This window comes from Arachis duranensis, chromosome 6, assembly GCF_000817695.3.
Source record: "Arachis duranensis cultivar V14167 chromosome 6, aradu.V14167.gnm2.J7QH, whole genome shotgun sequence".
Classification (NCBI taxonomy): domain Eukaryota; kingdom Viridiplantae; phylum Streptophyta; class Magnoliopsida; order Fabales; family Fabaceae; genus Arachis; species Arachis duranensis.
In genome coordinates this window covers 2,588,155-2,615,826 of record NC_029777.3, presented here as the reverse complement: position 1 = coordinate 2,615,826, position 27,672 = coordinate 2,588,155, and the positions used below count along the sequence as shown (strand labels likewise).

Sequence of the window (27,672 nt, the reverse complement as noted above, 5' to 3'; positions counted from 1 at the left end):
TTGATCTCGTTACGTTCGTCCATGGCTTCCAAATCGTGTTTCCTTGAAATTCAATCGATTGGTTTTTCAAAACAATCAATTGAATGATAACTCAATCGATTGGTTTACACTATATCACAAAACAATCGATTGAAAGTTGTAAGGTAGAATGATAAAAAGCTTATACCAATCGATTGTTTATACTTTCCAATCGAATGAATGCCTCAAAATAATCGATTGAATTCACGAAAACAACATGGATTTGCTAAATACAATCGATTGGAAAGTGATGACATTGAAGTTTTAGCCAAATTCAATCGATTGGTAATATAATCCAATCGATTGGAAGGTGATGAAGTTGAATGTTTTGCCAATTTCAATCGATTGGTAATGGTACATAAAATTAATTTATAGATTGGTAATTTATAAAATTAATTTTGCCGATCAATAGTACCTTTTGCTTTTATTCAAGTAAGGCAGAGTAAAAAATACAAAAAGTATATGATATTGATAAGGTAGCAGCGTATCAAGTAGTTAGTATGCTTAATTTATTTATTTGTATTATGCACAAATTTAGTTTCGTTAAAATATTAGTAACCAGTGCTCTAATTTTTGTAAATATGTTTTGGGTAAGTGTTTGCAATTAGTTAAATGTTAGAATATATTGAGTAAATTCTTTTAATATATTTAGAGTTAATATAAAACTGAGGGTAAAAAACGTATTTAAGCCAAGGAGAGAAGTTTATTACGCATATAAGCCAAACAAGATCTGATACAAGAATTCACCAAAGCACACTTTAATGTAATTCGAAACAACTTTATTCGAATTACATTCCTTAATAATTCGAATCAATACAGCTCCAATTATTCACAACCATTGCATACAAGTAATTCGAATCAACTTAGAACATAATTCGAATTGTATCAATTCGAATTAGTAGGAACACGTGAGTAGGAGGAAGTTCGAATCAAATTGATTCGAATTACTCACATTTCGAATCAAATGGTAATTCGAATTACACATTGTACAATAAGATACTAGAAAAAATACTATATAATATAAAAAAAATATACTAAAAGAAGTATAAAACAAAATTATAGTAAATTAATTTTAGTATAAAATTATTAAATATAAATTAATTTTAACTCCTATTAGTACATTGAATTAAAAATAACATATAAAAATGTACTTGTATTTATTAAATTTTAATAACATATAAAAATTTAATGACTTTTTAAATATTTTTTTAATAGTAGGAGTACATTTTTATATACTTTAAATACTTTATATAAAAATGTACTTATATTTATCATACAAAAATAAAGTGTTGTGCCAATATAATAACATTATAATATTTTAAATCAATTTTTTTCTAGAATTTTAGATTAAAAGCAGCACATGAAAAAGCATTATTGGTGTTTTAAAGCTAACTTAATTAAAAAAGATAGAACTGTATTTTTTAGGATTTTATGTACACAATCGATTGTTTTGAGGCATTCATTCGATTGAAAAGTATAAACAATCGATTGGTATAAGCTTTTTACCATTCTACCTTACAACTTTCAATCGATTGTTTTGTGATATAGTGTAAACCAATCGATTGAATTTCAAGGAAACACGATTTGGAAGCCATGTGTAAGTGATCTTGCACCTATTGAGAAAGAACACTTATGCCAAAAAGGAGAGAATGATGCAGAGAAAGTAATGACCAAAATTGATTAAGATCAGAATGAGAAAAAATGTGTTATTAGAGAGTTATTATACAAAGCCACTTAGCTCCTAATTTATAGCTTAATAAAAACTGCACTAATACCCTCTAACAACCTCTAACAGCCACTCTAACTGAATTCTTCTCATAACAGAATTTTACTGACTTCATGCAATCTGTTACTTAAGTTGTTACTTAAGTTTTGACTTCTTCTCCCTTAACACCCCCCCTCAAGCTTAGTTGGGGCTTTGTTCCCAACCTAAGCTTGGACTTAAACCGTTCAAACAATTTACAAGACAGGGGTTTGGTCAATATATCTGCTATCTGATCTTGTGCAGGTATATTAACTACAAAAAGTTGCTTTCTATTAACTAGCTCTCTCAAAAAGTGTAGATCAGTTTCAAGATGCTTGCAACGGCTATGCATAACTGGGTTCACAGCTAGGTGACAAGTGCTTTGATTGTCACAGTAGATCGTTGGTGTCACTTGTTGTGGAACTTGCAACTCTTGAAGAAGCTGCTGTATAGACATGACTTCTGTTTGAGCAGAGGCAACCGCTCGATATTCAGCTTCGGTACTCGACCTGCTAACTTTCGACTGTTTTCCACACTTCCAAGCAATGAGGTTGCTTCCTAAGAATACCAAATAGCCACTGATCGACCTTCTATCATCTAAATCTGTCACCCAATCTGCATCAGCAAAGGAAATAATTCTATAGTCAGTACATTTGTTAAACACTAAGCCTTGATTAGGGGTACCTTGTAAGTATCTCAAGATTCTCTTGACAGCCTTCCATTGTTCAATTGTTGGCTGATGCATGAACTGTGAGCACTTATTTACTGCAAAAGCAATATCTGGTCGTGTGATGGTCAAATATTGTAGTGCTCCAACAATTGATCGATACTTCTTAGGGTCGTCAAAAATTTCTGAGTCATTCTTGTGCAATCTTAATGAAGACACCATTGGTGTTGGCATTGATTTTGACTGGTTCATCCCTGCTCTAATTAACAGATCATGTACATATTTAGATTGTGTTAGTAATAGTTTACCATTTGCCAAAAATTGAACCTCTAACCCCAAAAAATAATTGAATTTGCCTAAATCTTTTAGAGAGAAAATTGAATTCAAAGAAGTAATTAAATCATCAATTTCATTTGGGTTAGAGCCTGTAATCACTATATCATCAACATAAATGATCATGTATATAACAGAATTATGAGATCTTCGAATGAATAAAGCTATATCGGAGGTTGAGTTAGAGAATCCAAACTGTTTTAGAGTGTGCGCTAGTGTCAGATACCATGCTCTGGGGGCTTGCTTAAGACCATAGAGGGCCTTGTGTAGCTTGCACACTCTTGTAGAACTCTGAGTTTTGTAGCCCGGAGGTTGCTGCATAAACACTTTATCTTCTAATTTGCCATTGAGAAAGGCATTATCAAAGTCAAATTGTCTCATAACCCAGCCTTGTGTTAATGCTATGGTTATGATTATTCGAATTGTGATAGGCCGTACAACAGGACTATAGACTTCCTCATAGTCAATGCCTTCAATTTGGTGAAATCCTTTGGCAACTAATCTAGCTTTATACCTAAGGATTTCACCATGTTGATTTTTCTTTACTGCAAAAACCCACTTACAACCCACTATTGTTGCATTTGGTGGTGGATCTATTAGTGTCCAAGTATTACACTTGTAGAGAGCCTTGATTTCATTGTCCATGGCCTCCTTCCAATGAGGGCATTGTAATGCCTGTTGAACTGTAATTGGGGTTTCTTTTGTTAAATCAATATTGTTTACTATTTTGGCCAGAAAGGTTTTTGGCTTTGATATACCAGATTTTGATCTAGTGATCATTTGGTGGGTATTACGCTCTTTTGTGGTTGGTGGTGGTAATTGTGGAATGGGGGGAATGTTTGTTTCAAATTCAGAGTTTAAAATTGTCGTGGACTGGTGGTGTGTTTGTTGGTTAGCAGCAGAAGCTTGTGGATGTATAGTATTTAAATCAAAAATCATAGGTGGTGTATGTTGACTACTAGAAGTAATATCAGCACTGGTTGTAGGGGTTGTAGTATAGATGATATTGTTGGAATTAGTAGAAGTGCTCGATGAAGGCATTGTACTTCTTCTAAAGACAGGAAAGTATGAACTTGAAGCATTGTCAATGACATGCTTGGGAGGAGCTGTTGCATTTGAAAGATTAGTACTAATAATTGGGAACAAAGTGTGATAAGGAAACAGAAACTCATTAAACACTACATTTCTTGCAAGATAGATTCTGCCTTCTTTAGATAAACATTTGTAACCACTATGATTAGAATCATATCCTAAGAAAATACACATTTGAGATTTAAAATCAAATTTTCTTTTGTTATAAGGTGTCAATAAAGGATAGCAAGCACACCCAAAGACTTTAAAAGTAGAGTAATCTGGTTTGTTCTTAAATAAAACCTCAAAAGGACTTTTAGAGTCCAAAACTGGAGTAGGTAAGCGATTGATGACATAGACTGCAGTAACAAAGGCCGAGTCCCAATGTTTAAGAGGCATTGAAGCAGTGGCCAAGAGAGATAAGCCACACTCTGTAATGTGTCTATGTTTTCTCTCTATAGATCCTTGTTGTTGGTGTGTATATGGACATGACAATCTATGGAATATACCATTGTTAGAGAGAAATGCAGAAAATGTTTTAGATAGAAATTCTTGGCCATGGTCACTTTGCAAGGCCTTGATTCGACAACCTGTATGATTTTCAATAAAAGATTTATATTTTTGAAAAGCTTCTAGAGCCTGACTCTTGTTGAATAAGAGAAAAATGCAAGTATATTTACTAAATGCATCTAAAAAACTAATATAATATTTGTAGCCATGATGAGAAGGAAAGGGAGCTGGACCCCAAATGCCAACATATACTAATTCTAAGGGTTGTGTATAAACAGATTCTGATGTCTTAAATGGTAATTGATGCATTTTTGCAATGGTACAAAATTCACACACTTTATGACTTTCATCAATTGGGGAGGTTTGTATGCCACACTGGTGCATGACTTGAGCTACTGTCCTAAGAGAGCTATGGGCAAGTCTTTTATGCCAGAGCTCTAAGTCATCAATTTTCTTATTATAAGTATAATAAGCCACAGGATAATTCATAGAAGGTGTTAATGATGTTCTTGTAGAAGAAGTAACAAAATTAACATTAGATCCTAATGAATCAGGTATAGAAAAGTGAGAATTAGGTGTAGTATAATTGGATGGAAAGATAAAATCAAAGGAACTCTTTACTGCATTATTATTCAAGAAAGAATCACTATTATTGTCAATATTGCTATTGATAGAGGAATTATTACAATCAGTAGCATTAATAGGATCTTCATTACACAAACGTGATTTTTTATGATCTTTTGTACTAGCAAATTTACAATGTGAAACAAAATTAGACAAATTGCTTGTAGTAGGATTCAGATGAGATGTTGTTGGCACCACTAGATTATCAAAAGAGTAAATGCCTCCTCTAGCTATTCCTTGTAGGAGAATGTCCTTGGACACCTGATCACGAACCATACAAGATTTAGGCCAGAATTCAAAATAGACTTTATTATCCTCAGCGAATTTGGACACACTCAAAAGATTTTGTGTAATAAAAGGGACATGCAGTAAATTATTCAATTTAAATGAAATATTTTGATATTTATCATAAAGAATTGTAGATCCATGATGTAAAATAGGTACTCTCTGACCATTACCAACAAAGAGTTGCTCAGGGCCTTGTGATGAATCGGTGGAATTCAGGAAATTGGCATGTTCAGCAGTAATATGATGTGAAGCACCAGAATCTGGGTACCATGCACTGTCATTCATGGTGGAAGGGGTACCATGCACTGGCATTCATGGTGGAAAAGGTGGTCATGTATGCCCGAGGTTGATGAAAGGATGCTGGAGGAGGTGGTGGAAGTGAATTTGCATATGGAACTGCAGTCTGAGAAGATGTTGAAGATGATGGATTTTGAAATTGAGCATCAAACCTGTGATAACAATTTTGTACTACATGACCCATTCTACCACATAATTGGCATTGGGGTCTTGAATTCATAAATCTAACACCCCCTCTCATAGGTCTCCCAGCACGGCCCCTTCATCCATTGTTGCCTCTTCCAAAGTTTGGTGGTGAAAATGGAGAAGCTTGAACCAAATTTGCTAAAACAATCCCTTGTTCAGGCTTTTTAAACCTCTCGAGCATATCTTCATAGGCAAGCAGAAATGATTCAGCTTCATGAATTGTGAAATTTGTCATTCGAGACATCACTGATGTGATGTAACCTTGATATTCTTCTGTGAGACCATCCAAGATAGCTTGGATGTGATCATCTTCTTGAAATGAGTAACCTATAGCAATGAGGGAGTCTGCAATCTTGCGAATTGTAGAGAGATATTCAGCAATTGTTGTAGTTTTCCTGCAAGCTCTAAGCTGAGTCTTTAAACTTTGAATACGAGTTCTTGAAGAGACTGTAAAGATGTGATTAATCTTTTCCCACATTTCAGCAAAAGTAACGCAGTGTACCATCTTGTTCTTGTATGTACCGTTCATGGAGGACACAACCCACGTCATGAGTGCAAGGTCATTTTGCCTCCATTCTTTGTATTTGGATGAGTCCTTTTGAAATGTTGATGTAGGTATGGATTTCGATGTTGCAGGGACCTCATCTTTTGTAACAGAGGGGGTTGGAGTTTGTTGTGCAGAATCTGAGCTTTTACTTTCTTCAACAATTGTAACTGATTCTTGCTGTGATGGAATTTTTGACGGATCGAGATGATCCTCAAGCTCTAGCGTCTGAATTGTTAGAAGGATGCTGTGCCTCCATGTTGAGAAGTTATTTTCTTCAAGTTTGTCTGCCAGAGGAACCAGTGCGTTCTTGAGATTTGTTGATGAAGTTGCAAGGGGTAGAGCCATGATCGTTTTCAATGTGCTCTTGATACCATGTAAGTGATCTTGCACCTATTGAGAAAGAACACTTATGCCAAAAGGAGAGAATGATGCAGAGAAAGTAATGACCAAAATTGATTAAGATCAGAATGAGAAAAAATGTGTTATTAGAGAGTTATTATACAAAGCCACTTAGCTCCTATTTTATAGCTTAATAAAAACTGCACTAATACCTTCTAACACCATGGACGAACGTAACGAGATCAAAGTTAATTTTTTAATCAATTGGAATTATTAGGATGAATGGAGGATATAATTGGTTGTTATTTTTGTATTTGATTGTTAATAAATATAATTGATAATTGATAAAATAATAATTTATAAAATAAAAAACTATTTTTATAATTAAATAAAATATATGGGGTTGATTTGTAATTAAAATTAGTTCAAGAACTACGTAGCAATTGATAAAAAAACTCTAAAAACATGTTTTCTACTTGGACCACTAAGTGGTCCAAAGGTTCCTGAACCACCGAATCCTGTGCCCACAAAGTTGATATATATATGTTTGTCAGTTTGTGCATAGCTTTATGAACATTTGTGATAATTATTGTTTAATGTGTTACCTATATTTTGTGACCAAAACATGAAGAAAGGTGGCTTTGAAAGTTCTACTCAACTCAGACATTGTGCCAATCTTCCACCAAAATACTTGAAATTTTTGGACACAGTGAAGGAGTCTGCATTAAAAAAATGTAACAAATTTGTTAGTGATCAAGTTAACAAAGTAATTAGATAAATAAAGGAAATGAAAATTTCATACACACTTTCCAGCGCCATGGATGGAAAGTAAGTGGATCCTCGTATATTTCTAAGTTCAATGAAGATTTGGTGTAATAGCCAGAATGATCCAATTAGCAGGAATTATATATTCTGCAAAATTATAAAAGTTAAACATATTATATCATCATCTTACAGAACTTGGGATATTTAGAGAGAACTGTAGGTAGTAGTATACCTTTAAAGTGAATATCTTTCAACGTTTTTCTTAATATTCCAGGAAAATTGAGAACCTAAGGGTCTCATTCATTACCTGAAATATGGGAATCGTTGGGGGTAGAAGGTGAAGCATCGATGCACAAGCGAAGAAGAGTAGGACCTACAGGAAGCGTTGAATTGATCAATGACTAAGTCGAAATCAAGAGAGGAAGGGCAATGGCAGAATCCGACGAGGAAGGGAGAGGGTGAGAAATTGAGGATAGACTGCTGCTGTCTAGTAGAGATAAAGGGTGAGGTTGCTCTTTATCAGTAGATTGGTATACAAAGAAGAAGAATAATTTTTAGATATATTTTTCATTCTGGTATGAAGGGGATAGGAGAGATTAGATTAGGATTCATGATAACCAAAGCAATTTTTTAGTTTATATGAATAATAAAATATATTTTGGTTTTAATTTTTAAATTGATTCATATTTAAAATTATAAAACTAAAGTTAATTGAATTTTAATTAAATTAAAGAGTTAGGGTTGTTTTTCTCTAATATAAAAAAAAAGATATTTAAGTCTTTTTGTAAAAATTAAATAAAATTTATTTTTATTTTTATTAAAGTATAAGGGTGATTTAGTAAAATCATTAATATGATATGTATTTAAAAAAAATTAATTATTAACGTGAAAAACATAATCCACATGTCATGTTTTAATTTGATCATATTTTTATTGTACTGGTAAGTATAAATTTATCGCCGTACCAAAATAAACACCACAATAATTAATTAATACAAGCAGAAAAATTTAGAATAACGTAATATATAACGCAGTGCACAATTCAATAATAACACAACCAATCGATTGAATTGTGAAAAGACATAAATCGATTGGATAACACAAACAATTAATTAAATTAGGAAAAAACTCACATGCCTTGCAAATTCAATCGATTGAATTTCCAAGAAACACTATTTCATCGGCGTTTACGGATGTAACAAATCAAGGACAAAATTCTAATTGATTAGAATTACCAAAATATTTATTATGATTAACAGATCTAATTCGTTATTATTTTTGTTTTTTATTATTAATAAACATGATAAATGAATAATAAAATAATATATAAAAGATTAATTTATAATTAAAATTAAATAAAAACTATTTAACAATTATTAAAAAACTTAAAAAATATGTAATCCAATCGTTGTGAAACCATCTAATTCTTTGCCATATATATTCTTTTCTTAAAAATAATGACTGGTGCATTTGTACTTACTTGAAACCATATAAACACACAAATCAATTGCTCCACAACAAATGAATAACAAATANATTTTACAATAATTAGTAGAAAATTTTTATTACATATTTTTTTATATAAAATATATATTAATTTTGTTGGTGTTGTGCAAGCGTTATAAATCTAGTATTATTAGGAGAGTTAATTCTTTTAATTTTTTAATTGTTTAAAAAAGTATAATTTTTTACTATTCAATATTTTTTTATCTATTTTTTGTTTTATTTAAAAAATAAAAAATAAAAAATGTTATTTTATTAAATAATTATAAAATATAAAATATAAAATTTTACTTTATTAAATAATTAAAAAATTGAAAGGATTTATTTCCTATTATTATTAGTAATAATAATTAGCAAGCCACTGTTAAATTAAAGAAAGAATTGAGGAGTCACTACACATAATAGGAGTGGATCAGTGAAAAAAAAAATTGGATAGTATCCATTTTAATTTTATTTTTTATTATTCTCTCTCTTCTATTTATTTTTAGTTTCACTTATAAAATTAAAGGTAAGAGTCATACTTTATTCTTTGAATGTTAAAAAAAATGGATCCATTTTTCACATAATTGAGAATTGAGGTTACTTGTTGAGCAAGCAACTTGTACACTAAGGAGACCAAAATTCCAATCGTTTCATTTGGACGAATGTGGTGTGGTCCCTACTCCCTAACACACTCACTTCCTCCTCCCTGCTATATATAGTTAATGCAACTTCACTCACTCACACATTCATCCTCTCATTTATATCATACCACAAAATCTTCGTACGGATATATATTTGCTGACGCATTGTCATGGAACATTCTGGTAACTAACTGCTTACTTTACTTACTAACATCATCATCTTATCTTTTCTTATGGTATATTCGGCAGTTACTTCTGATTCTGAAACAGTTTTGACTAAAGTTTTCACTTTATTATATTAACAACTTTAAATGACATTTATATGCAGGTAATAATGAGCCACAACCCAGATATGTGCCATCCGAACTGGTCAATTGTTCATCAAATGCAGATTGCACTGTAACATACCATTGCTACTTGATTGAGTTGAAGCAGGATTATGAGTATAACGTATCGGTTCAGGACATTGTTCTTGCAATGAGGACTCAACTTGACTCGGAAATAATAGAAAACACACAATTATTTGAGTTATCTGCCCAAAGAGGGAACATCTCAGTCAATCTCAGACAAGTAGAACCCATTGATCTTAGTCCACATGAGGTAACCTTACTTACATGAAGAACAATATTTGGGTACTACAAGCTTCTTGTTCTTTTGGGGATATATTTGAACACTTAAATTCTACAGGTTCAAACTTGTAGAAGATTTCAGACCACCCTCTTAAGGATCCTTTTGCATGCTGATGTGAATCCAAGAGATGAGTTCTGTTTTGGAGATAATCCTGAAATTGATTATCTTCTGCTCCCAGCCACTGCTGCAAACCAGGGACTTTCAAATTCAGTTGTTGATTGGAACACTATCTCTTGTGTTCCTTTTTCATCTGAAAGTACTTGTGACTGTAAGGATCATCATGCTGATGTGATGACCATAAATGGACTAGTTTGCTATTGTAAACTTAGGAATTGTGTGGTCACTACCCCTCATAATAATGAAATTTACATTATTCATGGTATAACGGACTTGAATGGAAACTCACCTCTAAAGAATGGAGGTAAGAAAGCAATTACATACAAGGATCACTTCAAAAACAAGTAAGTAGTATATCTTGTATGTTGTATCTGGTTATATCTACTTGATATGTTCATAGAGGGCTATAGATAACATGGTTCTTGTTTCAAATTTTCAGACATATTGAATTACGATTTGAACATCAATCCCTACTTGCAGGAAGGAGTGTTTTTAAAGTGGGAAATTACCTGCAGAAGAACAGACAAAAAAGGATGAGAGGTTTAACTCTTTGTTGCTCATAAATTCTAGTGAAATTTGTATGATACAATTCATTATCAGTATGATGGGAAATGTTTTTATATGTTTTGCCTATTTAGAACCAAGCATGGGATCTTATGAGCTGCCACCAGAACTTTGTAATATAATCATGTCACCAATATCAATCAGAACCATATACTCATTCACATTTGTTCCATCAATCATGCATCGGCTCGAGTCCTTGCTCATCGCTTTCAACTTAAAGAAGATGCTTTCGGATCATTGTATGCAAAATGATATCCCAATCATCAAGGTGTGCTTCTTCTTCCTGTGAAAGATGCATGCCATCACATTATATTTCTTGTTTAAACTTATGAATATATATTATTGTTAATTGCAGGTATTGCAAGCAATTACTACAAAGGAATGTCAAGAGGTTTTTGACTATGATTCCTTGGAGACACTTGGAGATTCTTTTCTCAAGTATGCTGCTACCCAACAACTTTTTAAGACCAAACAAAATCTTCGTGAGGGTCCTCTTACTGAAGAGAGGAAGAACATGATTTCGAATGCTCAATTGTTTAAGTTAGGGTGCAGCAGCAGTCTTCCGGTACTCTAATTCCTTAATATTTGTTTTCAAACATTTTACATGTTTGATATCAGTTAGTAAGAGCTTATGTTGTTTTCTCCTTTATTCAACACTACCATTTTTGTGCTAGAAATTAAAAAATGTTGCTGGATTCTTCATCACTCTGCAATCTGAGTATTGAATTAGTTTATGCAACAAAGATGGTTATACTTATATGAGGTGGTTTAATTTTTATTCCTTAATGGAAATCTATATGTTGCAGGGCTTCATACGAAAAGAAACTTTGAATCCGAAACAATGGATTATACCGGGTGATAAGTCAGAAGATCTCTCACTTAAAGAAGTGTGTGCTTCTAGCAGAACCAGAGTGTATGCTTCTGGAAGAAAAACAAACATGGAGAACAAGGTTGTTGCTGATGTTGTTGAGGCACTAATTGGTGCCTTCCTTAGCAGTAGCACAGTATCAAGAGGTGAAGAAGATGCTATGGCATTTATGAATTGGATTGGAATTGAGGTTGATACCAACATTATACCATATCAAAGCCACATTAGCATCCCCCTGGAGAATCTTGATAAGCTTTTAGAATCCGAATCCTTATTGAACTATACATTCAAAGACCCTTATCTTTTAGTAGAAGCTCTGACCCATGGTTCTTACAAGCGCCCTGGTGTTCCATCATCTTATCAGGTACATACAAGACTACTTAGATTCTAACCAGTAAGAACATTTCAACAGAACTAGTGTTACTCATTTTCCCTCTTTCTTGTATTGTGATGATTGAAATTTCGAGTGTTAACTTGCCCTGCAGCGGCTAGAATTTCTTGGCGATGCGGTGTTGGACTATTGCATCACGCAGCATTTTTACGAGGAGTATCGTGATGCGTCGTCCGAATTTTTGACAGTCATGAGGACTATTTCTGTGAATAATGAGTGTTATGCAATTTCAGCCATTAAAGTTAAGTTGCATGAACACATACTCCACAACTCACAGGAACTAGACAAGCAAATTGCAGACACAGTGAATGAAGTTGAGAAGTTAAATTTAAAATCAACTTTTGGATGGGAATTGGAGACATCTTTCCCTCATGTGAGCTTTTATCCTTCAGTGCAAGATTTCTTTCTTATCAAAAGTTCCTTATTCACATTAGTATCATATTCATGAATCTCCTCATTATTAGACTTCTCTGGATGCAAACACAGCCATTAGACAAACTGGTATCTTAAATATTTGTCATGAGATAGTATTTCTGTTTCTAACAGGTAGTTGCAGATGTTATGGAATCTGTAGCAGGAGCCATTTATGTTGATTCAGGATACAGTAAAGAGGCTGTGTTCAGAAGCATAAGGCCTCTTTTGGAACCCCTGGTTACACCTAAAACGGCACGGCTTCATCCGATTGGGCAATTGCATGAACTATGCCAAAGAGAAAACTATAAAAGGACAAAAACCCTGGTGTCCCGCAGCAATGGTGAAGCTTCAGTCAAAGTTGAAGTGAAGGCTAATAATGGGATCCCTCACAAATTTACTGCTAAAGCTGCAAATGAGAAGACAGCTGAAAAGTTAGCCTCCAAGGAAGTCTTACAGAAACTCCTAAAGGATCTGAACAAAATATGAATGAATAAAATAGTATTGAATGGAAGTTTATTTTGGTGGTTATGTGATCGGTACTTAGTGTGATTTATTTGTCATTGCAAAGAACAAATATTAGAGTTAGAATGAGTTATGGAGAATCATGTTATGCTTATGCAGTTGTATTGTTAATGTGAGTTAAAGAAGAATGTTGTGAGAGTTGTAGAATACATTAAGTCTCTTATTTTTCATATTAATAATGTACGTAGTTTGAATCTTAAGTTGGTTACATTAGTCCTTTCATCGCTTCCATCACTTTAGTGTGGTATCACTTAACGTGTTATATCAACAAATTTTGGCGCTGTCAACAACGAAAGTGGTGGAAAGATTAATGTGACCAACTTAAAATTTTTGAAGGACAAATTTGATTAAACAAAAAATCTTTTAAGGACCATTTGACATTTACTTATTTATTTATACTATTCTTTCACTCTAACACAAGATAGCCAGTTGTAAGAGCAAACAATTTTTATTCCCTATATTAGTAAGAAAAATCACAACATAAGTAATATGAAAGTCAACTCTATAAACTATCCATCAATTACAAAAAGATTGTAGAAAGTAGCATAAATTGAAGAGTATTCACAAAAGATTGTAAATAATACAACCTACCACATGGATCTTATCTTCAACCTAAAATGCTAGGTAAGTTTAAGATTTTTATGTGGCAAGACCATTGCATTGTACATAAAGATTTTGATATGGCATTGGAAATTTTACACAAAAGATTCCCTGCTATATAATTCTCTTCCTGGTATACAACAACAAAATTCTAGGGCTGTGAAGGGCTAGGAGATGTTGGAGGCTTGAAATCAGGATACTGCAATTCAAAGAAGGAAAAGGGGGATAAGCATATATGAAGAAAACAATCTCCTAATTCATTAATTATTTTTGGAACAAGGTAGTACAAAATTTCTTATCAAAACCATGCACACAAGCTAAAAGTTATACTATACAGGACTAAAACTTCACTCTGCTAAAAGCTTCAAACTTTGATAGAAACCACAGAAATAGGAAGAGATAAAAGAACTGTGTATTGCTAACACTCAAAGGAAGTTAAAATTTTATGAAGCATGGAAGTTGGGACATACGCTTGGGTATGGTGAAAGGGGTCTTGGTGTTGCTGGAGGTGCTTGTGCCTTAACTTCGGCTGAATTTATTTCAGGAGCAGGTGTTGCTACTGCTTCTACTTTGGACTCGGATATAGTGTCCGGAGGAGTAGCTTCTGCTTTCTGTAAATTGGGCTGTGAAGGGGTGGGAGATGTTGGAGGCTTCAAATCAGGATACTGCAAAGTAAAGGAAAAAAAGGGTAACACTGATGAACATGAAGAACAATAAGCATACTTAAAGAAAAACAAACTATCAGAGGGGTCTCAGGATAGATGGTTACTAATTACAAAACAAAATCATATATGGAAGATCAATCCAAGAAAGTTGGCTGCTATAAGTAAATCTAACCAATACAGCAAGTGAAAATTTTATGAAGCAATGAAGTTGAGAGTTGAGACATACACTGGTGTATGGTGAAAGGGGTGTTGGAGTCCCTGGAATTGATTGTGCCTTAACTTCGGCCGAATTTATTTCTGGAGAAGGGGCTGCTACTGCATCTACTTTGGACTCAGATATAGTGTCAGGAGTAGCTTCTGCTTTCTGTACAGTCGTATCTGCTGTAGTAGGCTCGGAGGTTTGTTCCGTTGGTGCAGGAAGAACCTTATTGTTGGTGGAAGTTGGTAGAAGAGCCTTTCCAATTTGCTAATGTTCACAACCATACAACAACAACAGGATATGAAAGGGCAGAAATGAGTTTCACATTAAGCAATTTTTTAGAAATAGCTATGTTATATTGTTTATGAATTACTGAAGAGGGGAAAAAATGTCATAAGTACTTTTATTTCATCACCAAGCTCCTTAGGGGCAATCTTGGTGTTCAAGAACTCATCGATCTGTTGTAGTGTTCGCTTTCGATCCTGTCATATAAAATAACAGAACTTACATGGAATGCTTTATGTAGAAAACTAAACATACACTGTATCCATAGACAATTTGATGACTCCACTGTATTTACCTCAGCATATAGAAGCTTCCTGCTAGCAAACTGAATAATTGCAGCTGATCCTAAAAGTTGGAGAATTGTTTCTATCTGTACAGTATAGATAGAGAAACAGCATCAACAAACAACTCCACAACAGTATAGATGTGTCAGAATATGATTTTTTCTTGGGAAAAAGAGAAATAGTATGTAAAGTAACTCATCAAGTCAACCTCAGTAAAAGCTAATACACCGAGTCCGGTAGCTGCAGCAATCCCAAGAGTAACAGCCAAACCATCAGAGCTCTCCTGCAGTAAACTTCCATCAATTAGTTTTAAATGGAAAATATGTTATGAACATCAAAATCTTGTATTTCCATATGATAATTTTGTCCTCCAATCCAATGAACCAAGTAACATTATGTAAATAAATTCAATATCTCAAGCAGGATGCTACAAAACATATTCAAAGTGATGAAACAAGTGCTTCTGATCCAGAATCTAGAACAACATTAATATAAACATCCGTACATTTATGAACATTATGCATAAGAATATAGATAAACTTTAATAATATAATGAAAAGTGTATCCATCTAAGACAGCATCATACGTTGATAAGTTCCTTTTCTCGCCAGCTTAAATTCTCAATTGAACTAAGCTATCAATATTCATATTATGAGTGTGCATCCAAGTCGAAAATTAAAACTAATATTAGAGAAAGAAGAGATACATACTCCAATAGCCTCTGCCAAATTGCCAAAATCCAAACTCAAGCCTTTCTTTGGTGGTGTCCAAGGAAGCCCACTATTCTGCAGTCCATTCAATCAGATTGAGAATATGGTAAGCAGATAAAATTAACATCTTTAAGTTGAAAAGAGGTGAGTGACACTAGATACCTTCCATCCCCGTGGTCCTTCTGCACCATCCTTGATTGCATAAGCAGCTTTAAATCCATTAGCAGTGACCAACTCAGCAACGAGTTCGGCGTTCCCATCAAACCTAGCTTCCATCACAAGTTCACTCAATCAGCTGCAAGTCTTTACTCTTTGTAACTCAAAAGAACAACAAAATAGGTAGTTGAATTTCTTAAGATGCCAATGTAGACTGAACTTGGCAGCTTCATTAACTCCTTACTCAAGAATTTCATTTTAAAAAGTCTTGTTTCTATTTTAGAAAGATCTAGTCATTTAAACCAAGCTAATTGACAGCCCCATTAACCTTTCAACATCGAAAAACATTCTTTTTCCACCATCAATAGCCAAAATGAAATGATAGAATGTGATATATAATAATGGCAAACAAAACAATGAAAAAGGAAACTGCTTTAAACTCTACTCACTTGTCCAGAATGAACAGAGTAGAATTCTCTGGATCCTTGAACTTCAAAGAAAGTTTCTGCAGGAATCTTGGCTTATCAGCACCATTGTAAGGAATTGAAACTTGTTTCTTCCTCAATCCTCCAACATCCGGTGTACCCTCAAGCCTAAGTTCTGAAGGTGCTCTTATATCAAGCAACTGAGCATTGTCATCAGCACCAAGTTTTGCATACGCATTCTTTGCAGATTCAACTCCCCATGGCTTAGGCTTCTTCAGAACCTGTGACAAGACCAGAGGGACAGCCAAAATAGCTACTCCTCCAGCTATAACAGCAGGATTCTCTGTTCCAAAACTGATAACACTATCTATAACTCCGTTGATATCAAAGTCCCCAGAACTAGAAGGAGCATTCAATGATTGCTGCAAAGCCTCTTCATATGTTAAAGCTCTAGCAGCAAGTCCAGTGTTGAAAACAGAAGCTGCAAGAATCAGACCCTTGGATAAACACTGTTGCAAAGTAGGTTGGGTGTTGTTAGAAGTGGAAAAGTTTGAAACTTTGCACGCGGAAATTGCAGCAAGTGAAGAGAATTTTCTGGGTTGTTTTCTTGTGTCAGAAAGCACAGATAAAGGGGTCAAGCCAACAGCATTGAGGGCCTCCATAGCATAATTATGTGCCAAAGATTTTATCTTTGGGACTCAGATTACGAGCAGAAAAGGTTCAAGTGTATGAATGTGAAGTAGTAACATGAGAATTCAGATGGCTGTGGGTGTGATTTGAGTGGAGAAAGTGAGGAGTAAGAGAGACAGAGAATGGGTGTGCTTTTGGGTGGAGGTAGGTGCTGACGTGGAAGGGATATGAGAAACCATCCATTGAGTGGTTGACACGTATGGAATGAGGATGAGACGCTGAAAACTTTGGAGACTTCATGGTTTACGAGTGTGTGGCCTAGAAACGTTGGAGAAGTGTTTGGAAACTACCACACTGAATGTTATTTATGGGGAATGCCAAATACAAAAAGTGTGGTAAATGACTGAGAAAGTGTGGCCAAATAAGAAAGTGTGGTAAAAATCAGTGTTGCTGAAAGAGCCGATAAGTTTGCTTCATGTTCATCTCTGATTCTGTTTCTAGTACTCATGAGGCCTAAAAAATTTAATGAAGTCTAAGATTAGTGGGAGGAATGATGGTTTGAAAGAAATGCATTCCCATGTGACCCCAACAGAGAGAATGTATCATGAAACAAAAGCGCTTTATGTATTTACTATTTAAGGATCTGGAATTTACCAAGAATATTTGCTACCATATGTGGATGGGGATGATAAGATATTAAGATGGTTGTGATTAAAGTGACTATTGTTGGCTAAAAATTTTTATATGAAAATATTATTGGAGATGTACTCTAAAATAGAATTGAGTGGTGATATTCTCTAATATAGTGGTCTTTACTTAGCTTCTTGTATTGTACGAGATGATTTAGTAAATTTGCATATGCATCTTGCATAATACAAGAAAGCATTTGAAAAATATTTTCAATAATGTATCTCGCTTAGTGCGAGAAAGTTTCTTTATTTTTTTTTAAATAAAAATTAATAATTAATTACGAAAATCGTTTTTAAAATAAAAACACAAGAAGAACAAATTAAATAGAGTATTAATTAGCTATAGTAGTCAACGTCAAAATAAAAAAATAATGATTTTATATTTTTTTACAAAAAATTAAAAGACTCGAACACACGACCTTTTAGATGAGTATAAAAATTTTATATCATTTGAGTTATAATTCGTTAACAATAATTTTATATTATTTATAAATATCTCCACTATATTAAAAATCAAGTCAGTGAAGATAGGTAAAGCTCTTATTGCTACTTGTTTTTTTTTTTTAATTAAAGGGAGCTCAACACAACAGGATGGAGCATTGAAGAGGTAATACAAAGATAAAGAGTAAACTAGATACCAACCAACCCCTAGTCACTTTCATCAAGGCCATCAACAACCAAAGAACTCCCCACCAATCCATTCCTCAACAAACTCAAACGACTTGTTTATAATTGTCGGCACACCTGAGGCTTGATTTCGGAATAGCCTGCTATTCCTTTCTAATCAGATTGTCCAGACAACAGCAAAGAACCCCATGAACCACCTCTTTCTATCCACTTTCCGTGCTGCTACAGTCGTCCAGCTTTCAAAGTGGTCCTTTAGAGTACCTGACAAGCACCAACTCCTCCCCAAGGCAAGTAGCCAAGCACACCACACCTGCCATGTAATCCCACAACCAAGAAACAGATGAAAGGCAGTTTCCTCAGACTTACAACATAGCACACACAAAGTGTCATTCTGATCAATGACATGTAATTTACCCAGTCGGTCCTTAGTATTCACCCTTTCAATCAACATAAACCAGGACAACAACTCAATCCTCGGGGGGACGAAATCTTTCCAAACCGCACTTGTGAAACTATAGCTTGTGATTTCCTCAGGTAGAACTTCCGCATGCAGCGCCTGGGTACAGGACTTAGTTGAAAACACACATGTTCTATCAAACTTCCACACCACGCTATCCTCTCTCGCATCTATGGGCTTCATTGTGCGTAAAGTCTCATGGAGTTGGTTAACTAAATCCAACTCCCATTGGAACAACGCCCGCCTCCACTGGAAACTCCAAATCCATTCAAAACCATCCCAAAACCCGCACTCGCCTACCACTGAACCGGTAAGGGTTGATACCGAGTAGAGTCTAGGAAACAAATCTTTCAACACCCCATTAGGTAGCCAGCTATCCTCCCAAAACCGGATTGTTCTGCCGTTTCCGAGGTCCATCAACAACCCGCTGATTATCTTTTCTCTCAACCGCGGTTCGTGAATAGGGAGTTGACAAATATCCTTTCAAGGCCCCCCTCTTTTGGGGACAGGCTGGCCTCGCAGCATGACAATAGGATCCATGTGGGTGCATGAGCAAACCACTTTCTTCCATAAGGGACAATCTTCCTTTGAGAACCTCCACCACCACTTAAACAACATTGCTGTATTTCGAAGAACTGCATCACCGACTCCCAAACCACCTGCCTTCTTTGGAGCCATTACTACTTCCCACTTCACAAGTGGTAGTCCTTGCCTCCCCTCCTCCGTACTCCACAAGAATTGGCGTTGTAATGAAATCAATTTCTCTGCCACCATCTTCGGCATCCTGTACAAGCTGAGGTAATAAATAGGCAGACTATTTAGGACCGATTTAATGAGTACCAACTTGCCTGCTTTGTTTAGGGTCTTCGCTTTCCACAAGCTCAGCTTTTCTTCCACCTTATCACTCACTGGTTTCCATGTCCTAGCTAGTCTCGGATTTGCTCCCAACGGTATGCCCAGATATCTAATTGGTAATGATGCCTCTGTACAACCTAATAACATACACATTCTACGGGTCCACCGCCTATCACAATTGATTTGAATGATGTTGGATTTCTGAAAATTGATGCTCAATCCAGACATCAGTTCAAAGCACCTGAGCATTCGCTGATAATTTCTGATGGTCTCCTCTTCAGGTGGGCAAAAGAGAATAGTATCATCTGCAAACTGCAAATGAGACAGCTCAATGTTATCCTTCCCAACCAGTAGTGGAGAGATACGACCGTTCCTGACTGCCTCCCCAATCATCCTATGCAACACATCAACAACTAGAACAAACAGGAACGGAGATAGCGGGTCTCCTTGTCTCAGGCCCCTTTCCATTTTGAACGGCTTCGAAGGTGATCCATTAACAAGTACCGACATAGACGCAGAACAGACACACTCCTTAATCCAGCCTCTCCATCTCTGCCCAAAACCCATCTTCTGTAAAACAATATCCACAAATCTCCACTTGACTCTATCATAAGCCTTTTGGAAATCCAGCTTGATTATCACAGAGCTCTTTTTCCGTGCCTTCAGCCAATGCACTGTTTCACAGGCGATCAACGCCCCATCATGTATTTTCCTACCCTTCACGAAAGCGCTCTGAGTCTCCCCTACCAGCCCCGGCATCACCCGCCGCATCCTCCGGACCAAAACCTTAGAAATGACCTTATAGACACAACCCACCATACTAATCGGCCGTAAATCCTTAATTTCTCTGGCTCCAGTAAACTTCGGCGCCAACGCTACCCAAGTAACGTTCGACTCACTAGGGAGATTTGCTGACTGGAAGAACCCTTTCACTGTTTCAGTGAACTCTCCACCTAAGTCTTCCCAACACTTCTTTATAAAATGCATATTATACCCATCACTTCCTGGTGCCTTTGTTGATTCACAATCCCAAACTGCCTCCTTTATCTCTTCTGCATTTGGCATCAGCTCTAACTCTGTTGCCTCTTCCGGGAGAATTTGCTTTACCAGCCCATCCCTGAACCCGATAACTGGCGAAGGCTCCTGATGGTATAGCTCCTTATAGAAGTCTCGGATAGCAATCTTGATCCTCGCTTGATTCCTAACTAACCTCCCATTCACAAGTAAGGCATCAATCCTATTGGACCTTCTTCGTGCGGAAGCTACATTGTGAAAGTACCGGGTATTTTTATCCATTTCCTTTACATGCCTAGATCTTAACATCTGCTTCCAATGTATCTCCTTTCTTATATACCACCTTCTACAGAAGCTCACTAGTGCCTTCCTCCTTGCTTCAGTAGTCCCATCTGCCACTCCAGTACCGACCATGTCATCCACTTTTCGTATCTCATCCTCTAACTGTGTAATCCTATTGTCCATGCCCCCAAAGTGCTCTTTATGCCACCTGCTCAGTGGCATTGTCAATGCCTTTAGCTTGTCCAGAAACTGTACCTCCCCTAAACTCCTCCATTCCTTCTTTACCATCCTCAAGAACCCTTCATGCGTAAACCAGGAGTCCAGACTCCGAAAAGGTCTAGGCCCCCCTCTAATGCGTGAGGTCTCCATAATCAATGGACAATGATCAGATAGCCCTCTAGGTCCACCTCTCAGCCTTATATCAGGAAACACCTCTAGCCACTCCAAGCTCACCAAGACTCTATCAATTCGACTGCACGATTGCCCGCGAAACCAGGTGAACAAGCAATCAGAAATTACTAAGTCCACTAGCTCCATATCCTGGATCCAGGACTTAAACTCAGCTGCAGACACCGTCAAAGAAGTAGCCCCCTTCTCTCCTCCATGTTAACTATCTCATTAAAATCCCCCAAGTAGCAAACTGGGACCTGGCATAACCCAAATAAGAAACTCAGCTCCTCCCACAGAACAAGCTTTTCTGCCTTATCATGCGGCCCATAAACAAGGCAAAAAGCACAAGAGAAATTCTGCTGGAGTAACACACCCTCCACACACAACCAACGATCTCCTTTATAACAATTGTTCATCTTAAAAACTGTTTCATCCCACATCAAAACTAGACCACCTGTAGCTCCAACTGACCCCACAAATCCCCATCTAACCGCCCCGTTGCCCCACAGTTGCTGTACATCAAATATTGTCACAACCTCCTTCTTTGTTTCTATCAGTCCTAACATATGCAACTTAAATTTTTTCCGAAGGCTCTTTACCATACTCAGTTTACCAACTCCCGCCAACCCCCTAATATTCCAGGAACTAAAATTCATTTTAAAACATTTATACACACATTCTTTCGATTTTTCGGCCGACTCCGTCTTGCTTTCTCCTTTTGCTTCGCAATTCTTTTTTTTCGCGCAAGTTCCTCATTTTGTGCCTGCAATATAGCCATTATATCATCTTCCTCACCATATTGCACAGCTCCAGATTCCACTGCAAGCTTCCACACTTCCCGGTTTTCTTGTATTTCAGCTGCCTGTCTGGTTTCGGACGTTTCCGACTCAGCTTCACTTGCTTCATCGCAGGGGTCATCCTGCCGATCCGCTAAAACTACTCCCTTATCCCCCGATGCAGGATTTACAATCTCCATAGAGCCCCTTATGCCACTCTCAGCCCCAATACCCTTTCCTTCTTGCAACTCAGTGCCCTCCTCACCGAATTCACCCCCATTCCATGGCGTCACTCCACTTGGGTCTCCCTGCCAGCTTCCCTCCCCGATCACCTGGTAGCATGCCAATCCCTTACCGCCCCCAGCCGCGTTGGCATCACCAACCACCGCCAGCTCCTCCTTCCCACCAGCGTGGATCGCCATCCCCCCACCATCCAACTCCATTTTCCCCTTCGCCCCACTTTCATGAAATCCAGCCTCATGAATCTCGTCCCCCTTCCCTGACCAAACCCTGTCCAGCCCATCCTTCAATGGTCCCATATCCTTATTGCTACTTGTTTTGGACTAAATTTTTATATTAATTCCTGAAATTCATGATTTTTATTATTTTAATTTTTAGATTTAAAATTTATTATACTGTCTCGAAATTTAAGTTCAGATATTATATTATTTTTTAGATTTTTTTAATATTGAATTAACATACAAAATACTGAGCTAGTTCTGATTTATTATGTTAGACACATGACTGAATAATATTTTTTGTTTTAGCTCTTAAATAAGGTAAAAATGAAGTCATTTTAGAAAATGAAGGTAAATATAATAATTTGCACATCATAATTTTGGAGAATGAAGAGAGATATAATAATTTGCAAATCATATTAATTCTTCTTTCTCTTCTCACTTTTGCCTTACTTAAGTGTCAAAATGAAACGACAATGTTTAGTAATATGTCTAACATGGTAAGTCAGAACCAATTCAATACTTCATTTGTTGATTTAGTACTAAAAAAAGTTCATAAACCAATATAATGTCTAAAACTAAATCTTAAAAATTAGTATAAATAATTTTAAATTTGAGAAATTAAAATTATAAAAATTATGAATTTAAAGGACCATAAATTTAAAATTTTAACTCGCTCAACTAACAAAATACGTTTAAAATGTGTTTTAGATTCACACATCAAATTATTGCAAATAACACATGAATGACTAAATCTCTTATAGTAGTTTAATACCATACAATTAATTTAGTGGTATTTAGTTGATCTGACATAGGAATTTTTAGTGAATGACACAATAAATCTTTAAAAAAACACTAATTCAAACCTTAACTCGCTAAACTAACAAAATATATTCAAATGTATTTTAGAACCCAAAAAATACATTAATTTGATATAAATGACACAAAAATAGTTAAACCTTTTATATATAAATTCAATACCACTCAACTCAACTAGTTTAATAATAAAAAATATTTTATTTAGATAGAAATAATATAGTTAAAATTTATTTATCATGTTTAAAAAAAATGTATATAAAAATAAAAAAAATTGATAACACAATTAATATATTTTGATATTATTTTTTTGATAAATTATACATAATTTAAATTTTTTTATCATCATTTTATTTATTTATTTATTTTTAATTTACATTCTCGTAATCGTTGGCAGATTTACGGGCCTAAGATGTTCATCCCCTGTTTGTTTTTAAAAAATTAAAATAGTAATGTTATATGCATCTAGTATATGTATATTAGATTTTAAAATAAAGTATACTATAAAAGCTCATTAAGTATAATTTATATTTGACTATTGGCAATTATAATATGTTTATAATAATAGTAAGAAAAAATTCCACTCCCCTCCCCTGTGAGATGCTAAAATGACACTCTCCTCCCTTCTAATTTATAAATGTACATTTCTCTCCTTTCTAACTTTTAAAAAATCTCATTTTTAATCCATTTTAAACTTTTTGTGTTAACTAATGTTAACTTTATCCATTTTTTAAGAAAAAAATTACTTTTTAAAAAAATATTCATTAGCAAAAATTTTATTTTTTATTATTAAATTTTGCTTAATAAAATATTCTTTAATAAATTATTTTTTTATTGATTAAATTGTATTTTTAAAAAATTTAATAATTATGTTATTTTTTTAAATACCTTTTAAAAATAGGTATTTTAGAAAAAAATAATTTAATTATTAATTTTTTTGAAAATATTTCGTTAAAAATACAATTTAATTAATAAAAGAATAATTTATTAAAGGATATTTTGGTAAGCAAAATTTAATGATAAAAAATAAAATTTTTGTTAATGGATATTTTTTCAAAAAATAATTTATTTTTTTCATAAAAAATGGATAAAGTTAACATTATTAACACAAAAAATTTAAAATGGATTAAAGAGGAGGTTTTTTAAAAGTTAGAAGGAAGAAAAATGTACATTTATAAAATAGAGGGGAGGAGAGTGACATTTTAGCATTTCGCAAAGGAGGAGAGTGACATTTTCTCTAATAGTAACTAACAAAGTATCTCATTATAATTAAAGTAATGCTACTAACATGCCCATCTTTCAACTAAAATTTTAATTGTTTTTCTAATTCTCTATAAAAATACAATGTACACTTTTTTTTGTCTACTGAAAATTAGTATAGAGTTTTTACAATCTCATTGCAATTCTCTCTATAACCATACAGTGAAAAAAAAAATCATTGAAAAAAATAATAAGATTATAAGTGTATTGACTATTGGATACACAACAAAAAAACACATTTCAATTCTCTCTGAGTAACGATGTCAAGTATTATTTATATTATTTATTTAAATTAATTTAATTTATTTTATTTTCTAATGGACAATGAAATTTAAAAACTGAACTGAAAGCAAAACTTAATAGAGTTAGTTTTGGTTGAGATTTGGAATACAAAATAGCAAGATAAATCAATATTTTTTTTTAACCTTATTACTCTTGGTTATTATTTATTAGCGTTTTAAAATTATTTTTTATTGCTCAATAAATTCGATTTAAGAAAAATAACATGTATGCAATATAATATATTAACTTAAAATATGTAGTTAAATATTGACTTTTATATAGTATAATTATTTCTTTGACATATATGTTATAAACTATATTTTGTTAATTTTCTGTTTTATTATAGTTTAATTTATTTTGTATTCAATTTGGCACTCTTTTATAAAATTTATGGTTCTGCCATTATTTATAATTATTTTTGTTTTACCTTTTTAATAAAAATTTGTTATGATTAAAAAATTTCTGTTCAAAATTAAGAAATTTCTTATATCATAGTTATAATATTTTAGTGTTATTTTTTGATAAATTTTACACAATTTAAAATTTTTTTTCCTTCACTTCTTTATCATCATCTTCTTCTTCTTAAAAAAAAAAATAACAAAAAAAGTTACTGCAATAAGCATTTAGAAAGGGAGGAAAAGAAAAGAAAAATCTTTTTTTAACAATAATAAAAACAAAGAAAAAAATACTGCAATAAGTGTTGAGAATAAGTAGTATGACCATATCAATCACGTGTCAAATAATTTTTGTTATTATATTAAAATATTAATATAATAACGTTCTTGATTAAATTTAGAGATTTATCATTGTGATATTGATCATAATATTGAGAGATAAATCTTTTATAATTTAATCTAAATTGTTCTTGGTCATAGGATTATTAAAAAGAACATTAATAATCCGAAAAGATTAATAATATATAATTGTCTTCATTGGATGAAAATTAATAGATCTCATTTATTAAATTATATATAGATGGTGCATATAGATTATAGATGGAGCATATAGAGATATGACCATTGAACTGACTCACTTTGAGAATTCCTAATGGTTATAATTACCGTATATTTGTCAATAGGATATTCTCAAGATGAACATGGTAATAGAGTTTCCTTTAACCTGCGACTGTCATAGTAATTAACAATGTATTTATTATACTTTGATTCCGAACACCTAATACCTTAGGGTGCTAGTTGAATGGATATTGGGTATAATTTAAATACTTGTAGAATTAATGATTAGTCAATATGAAATCCGTCAATTCTCGGTAAAGAGTTTGAGCTCTATAATTATAATGACTGAGATGAATAAAACATTGGCCAAGGGGATTGAATGAATGAAGAAATGAGTTTCTTAAGTCATTCACAGTTCATTATAATAATGGTAACAAGTTAGAGTTTGACAATTAAACCATACTCTAAGGGTTAACCAAGAGCTGGAAAGATGGAAGGAATTATACTTTGTTCTTCTGAGGTTCTTAGTAAAAATATATTACTTCATACTATCGGGTCGTTGAGGAGTGTTGCTAGACGCCAACCTTGATTAGTAAATTTAGTACGACTAATTTACTACTCGCTTAGTATTGAACCTATAGAATCACACACTAATGAGTGTTTTAATCTTTGCTGTAAAATTATTTAATTATCAATTTGATTTGATCAAATAAATAATTATATTAATTCAAATGGAATATTATTATATTCTTTGCTAGCACCAAGAATATAATAATAGTATGATAATTGAGAATATTAAATGAGATTTGAGAATAATTAGTTATTCTATTTCTAAATTTGGATGAGATCCTAACTGATTCATTTTTAAAGTGAGTTATGATATGATTCATAAATTTAAGGGATTCAGATTTAGAATTTCAAGATATGACAAGATATGATTTAAATTTAAATTGAGATTCAAATTTAAAATCAGTAACAAATCTCATACTATATATATGTATGCCAAGAGTACAGGAAATAGATGAGAATGAAACACAATGGTTTTATTTCCTTTACCTCTACACACATAACCGTATGTGAGCCTAATTCTTGGAGAAGAATTTTATGGTGTGCAAAGAGTTGCAAGAGGTTTCTCAATTTAGATCAGATGTCCATTGGTCAAGGAGTTGACAGCAAAAGTTGGTTTCGGTGTGGATACGCATAGTGCCTTCGTACCATCGAAGGAGAAAGTCATTTTTACGAAAGTGTCTAAAGATATTTAGATCTGATCTATATAATATCATTGGAATAAAGTTTAAACACAAAATAGATCTTTAGGATTACCTTCTTTTCTTCCGCTGCGTGTTATGAACACATAGTAATCCTTCAATAATCATTTAGAGACCGAATAAAAGAAAGAAATAAAAAAATACAGCAACAACAATAGTAATATAAAAATGACGATAAAAAAGAAATATGCGAAAAAGGAAAAGTGTGTGATTTACGGACACGTTATGTGAGGGTATTTTATTGGATTTTGATCAATTTAATTGAACTTGGTTGACAAAAATACTTAGATGTGTAACGAAACCGATATAATTAATAGTTAAACATATATTTTTACATGAATCTAAAATATCTTCTAATTTTTTTTAGAAGTTTACCAAACAAATCCAGTATTTAGTAAATAAGAAATCAAGTTTTTTTTTTTCAGTATTCAAAACTATAATTCACATATTAGAGGATTAGTCAAGTAAAATAATATAAAAAGTGAAGATGAGATCACAATATTGTGAGTGTTTGGTGTATCTCAACTCTGAACAGGTGTGGAGCACAATAGGAGTTGCAAAGAAAACAAA

At 33.8% G+C, this 27,672-nt stretch overlaps 3 protein-coding genes across 4 annotated transcripts; 1 reads left to right on the top strand and 2 right to left on the bottom strand.

The window, feature by feature from the left end:
* Window positions 1-9,613: 9,613 nt before the first annotated feature.
* Window positions 9,614-13,394, top strand: LOC110272350 (endoribonuclease Dicer homolog 2). The gene is made up of 9 exons (XM_016112897.3): window positions 9,614-9,698; window positions 9,844-10,115; window positions 10,203-10,606; window positions 10,702-10,802; window positions 10,901-11,094; window positions 11,182-11,391; window positions 11,633-12,058; window positions 12,180-12,458; window positions 12,632-13,394. Exons 1-9 carry the CDS (start codon window positions 9,686-9,688, stop codon window positions 12,983-12,985), a joined length of 2,253 nt encoding a protein of 750 aa, XP_015968383.1. The 5' UTR covers window positions 9,614-9,685; the 3' UTR covers window positions 12,986-13,394.
* On the bottom strand, window positions 12,762-17,154 carry LOC107491955 (rhodanese-like domain-containing protein 4, chloroplastic). Of its 2 annotated transcripts, none has more exons than XM_052262833.1 (9): window positions 16,370-17,154; window positions 15,927-16,029; window positions 15,765-15,839; window positions 15,263-15,337; window positions 15,066-15,140; window positions 14,887-14,967; window positions 14,513-14,752; window positions 14,092-14,286; window positions 12,762-12,905 (listed from the first exon to the last, which is right to left on the bottom strand). In XM_052262833.1, exons 1-9 carry the CDS (start codon window positions 17,005-17,007, stop codon window positions 12,900-12,902), a joined length of 1,488 nt encoding a protein of 495 aa, XP_052118793.1. In that variant the 5' UTR covers window positions 17,008-17,154; the 3' UTR covers window positions 12,762-12,899. The 2 variants fall into 2 exon arrangements, with proteins under 2 accessions (XP_052118793.1, XP_015968384.1); XM_016112898.3 differs by lacking the exon at window positions 12,762-12,905 and adding an exon at window positions 13,503-13,820 and having other exon boundaries at window positions 16,370-17,153.
* Window positions 17,155-18,448: 1,294 nt separating this feature from the next.
* Window positions 18,449-19,165, bottom strand: LOC127748372 (uncharacterized). Its single transcript, XM_052262743.1, has one exon. It carries the CDS (start codon window positions 19,163-19,165, stop codon window positions 18,449-18,451), a length of 717 nt encoding a protein of 238 aa, XP_052118703.1.
* Window positions 19,166-27,672: the final 8,507 nt, after the last annotated feature.

What these genes read in the sequence shown, in the direction of transcription:
- LOC110272350 (XM_016112897.3), top strand. An exon ending in AAGGATCACTTCAAAAACAA is followed by an intron (nt 10,607 to 10,701) that starts GTAAGTAGTATA and finishes TCAAATTTTCAG; the next exon opens with ACATATTGAATTACGATTTG. An exon ending in GTGTTCCATCATCTTATCAG is followed by an intron (nt 12,059 to 12,179) that starts GTACATACAAGA and finishes CTTGCCCTGCAG; the next exon opens with CGGCTAGAATTTCTTGGCGA.
- LOC107491955 (XM_016112898.3), bottom strand. Translation starts at nt 17,007, where the DNA reads ATGGAGGCCCTCAATGCTGTTGGCTTGACCCCTTTATCTGTGCTTTCT. An exon ending in AAGGACCACGGGGATGGAAG is followed by an intron (nt 15,840 to 15,926) that starts GTATCTAGTGTC and finishes AATGGACTGCAG; the next exon opens with AATAGTGGGCTTCCTTGGAC. An exon ending in CCCTTTCACCATACCCAAGC is followed by an intron (nt 13,821 to 14,091) that starts GTATGTCCCAAC and finishes TTTGAATTGCAG; the next exon opens with TATCCTGATTTCAAGCCTCC.
- LOC127748372 (XM_052262743.1), bottom strand. Translation starts at nt 19,165, where the DNA reads ATGGACCTCGGAAACGGCAGAACAATCCGGTTTTGGGAGGATAGCTGG.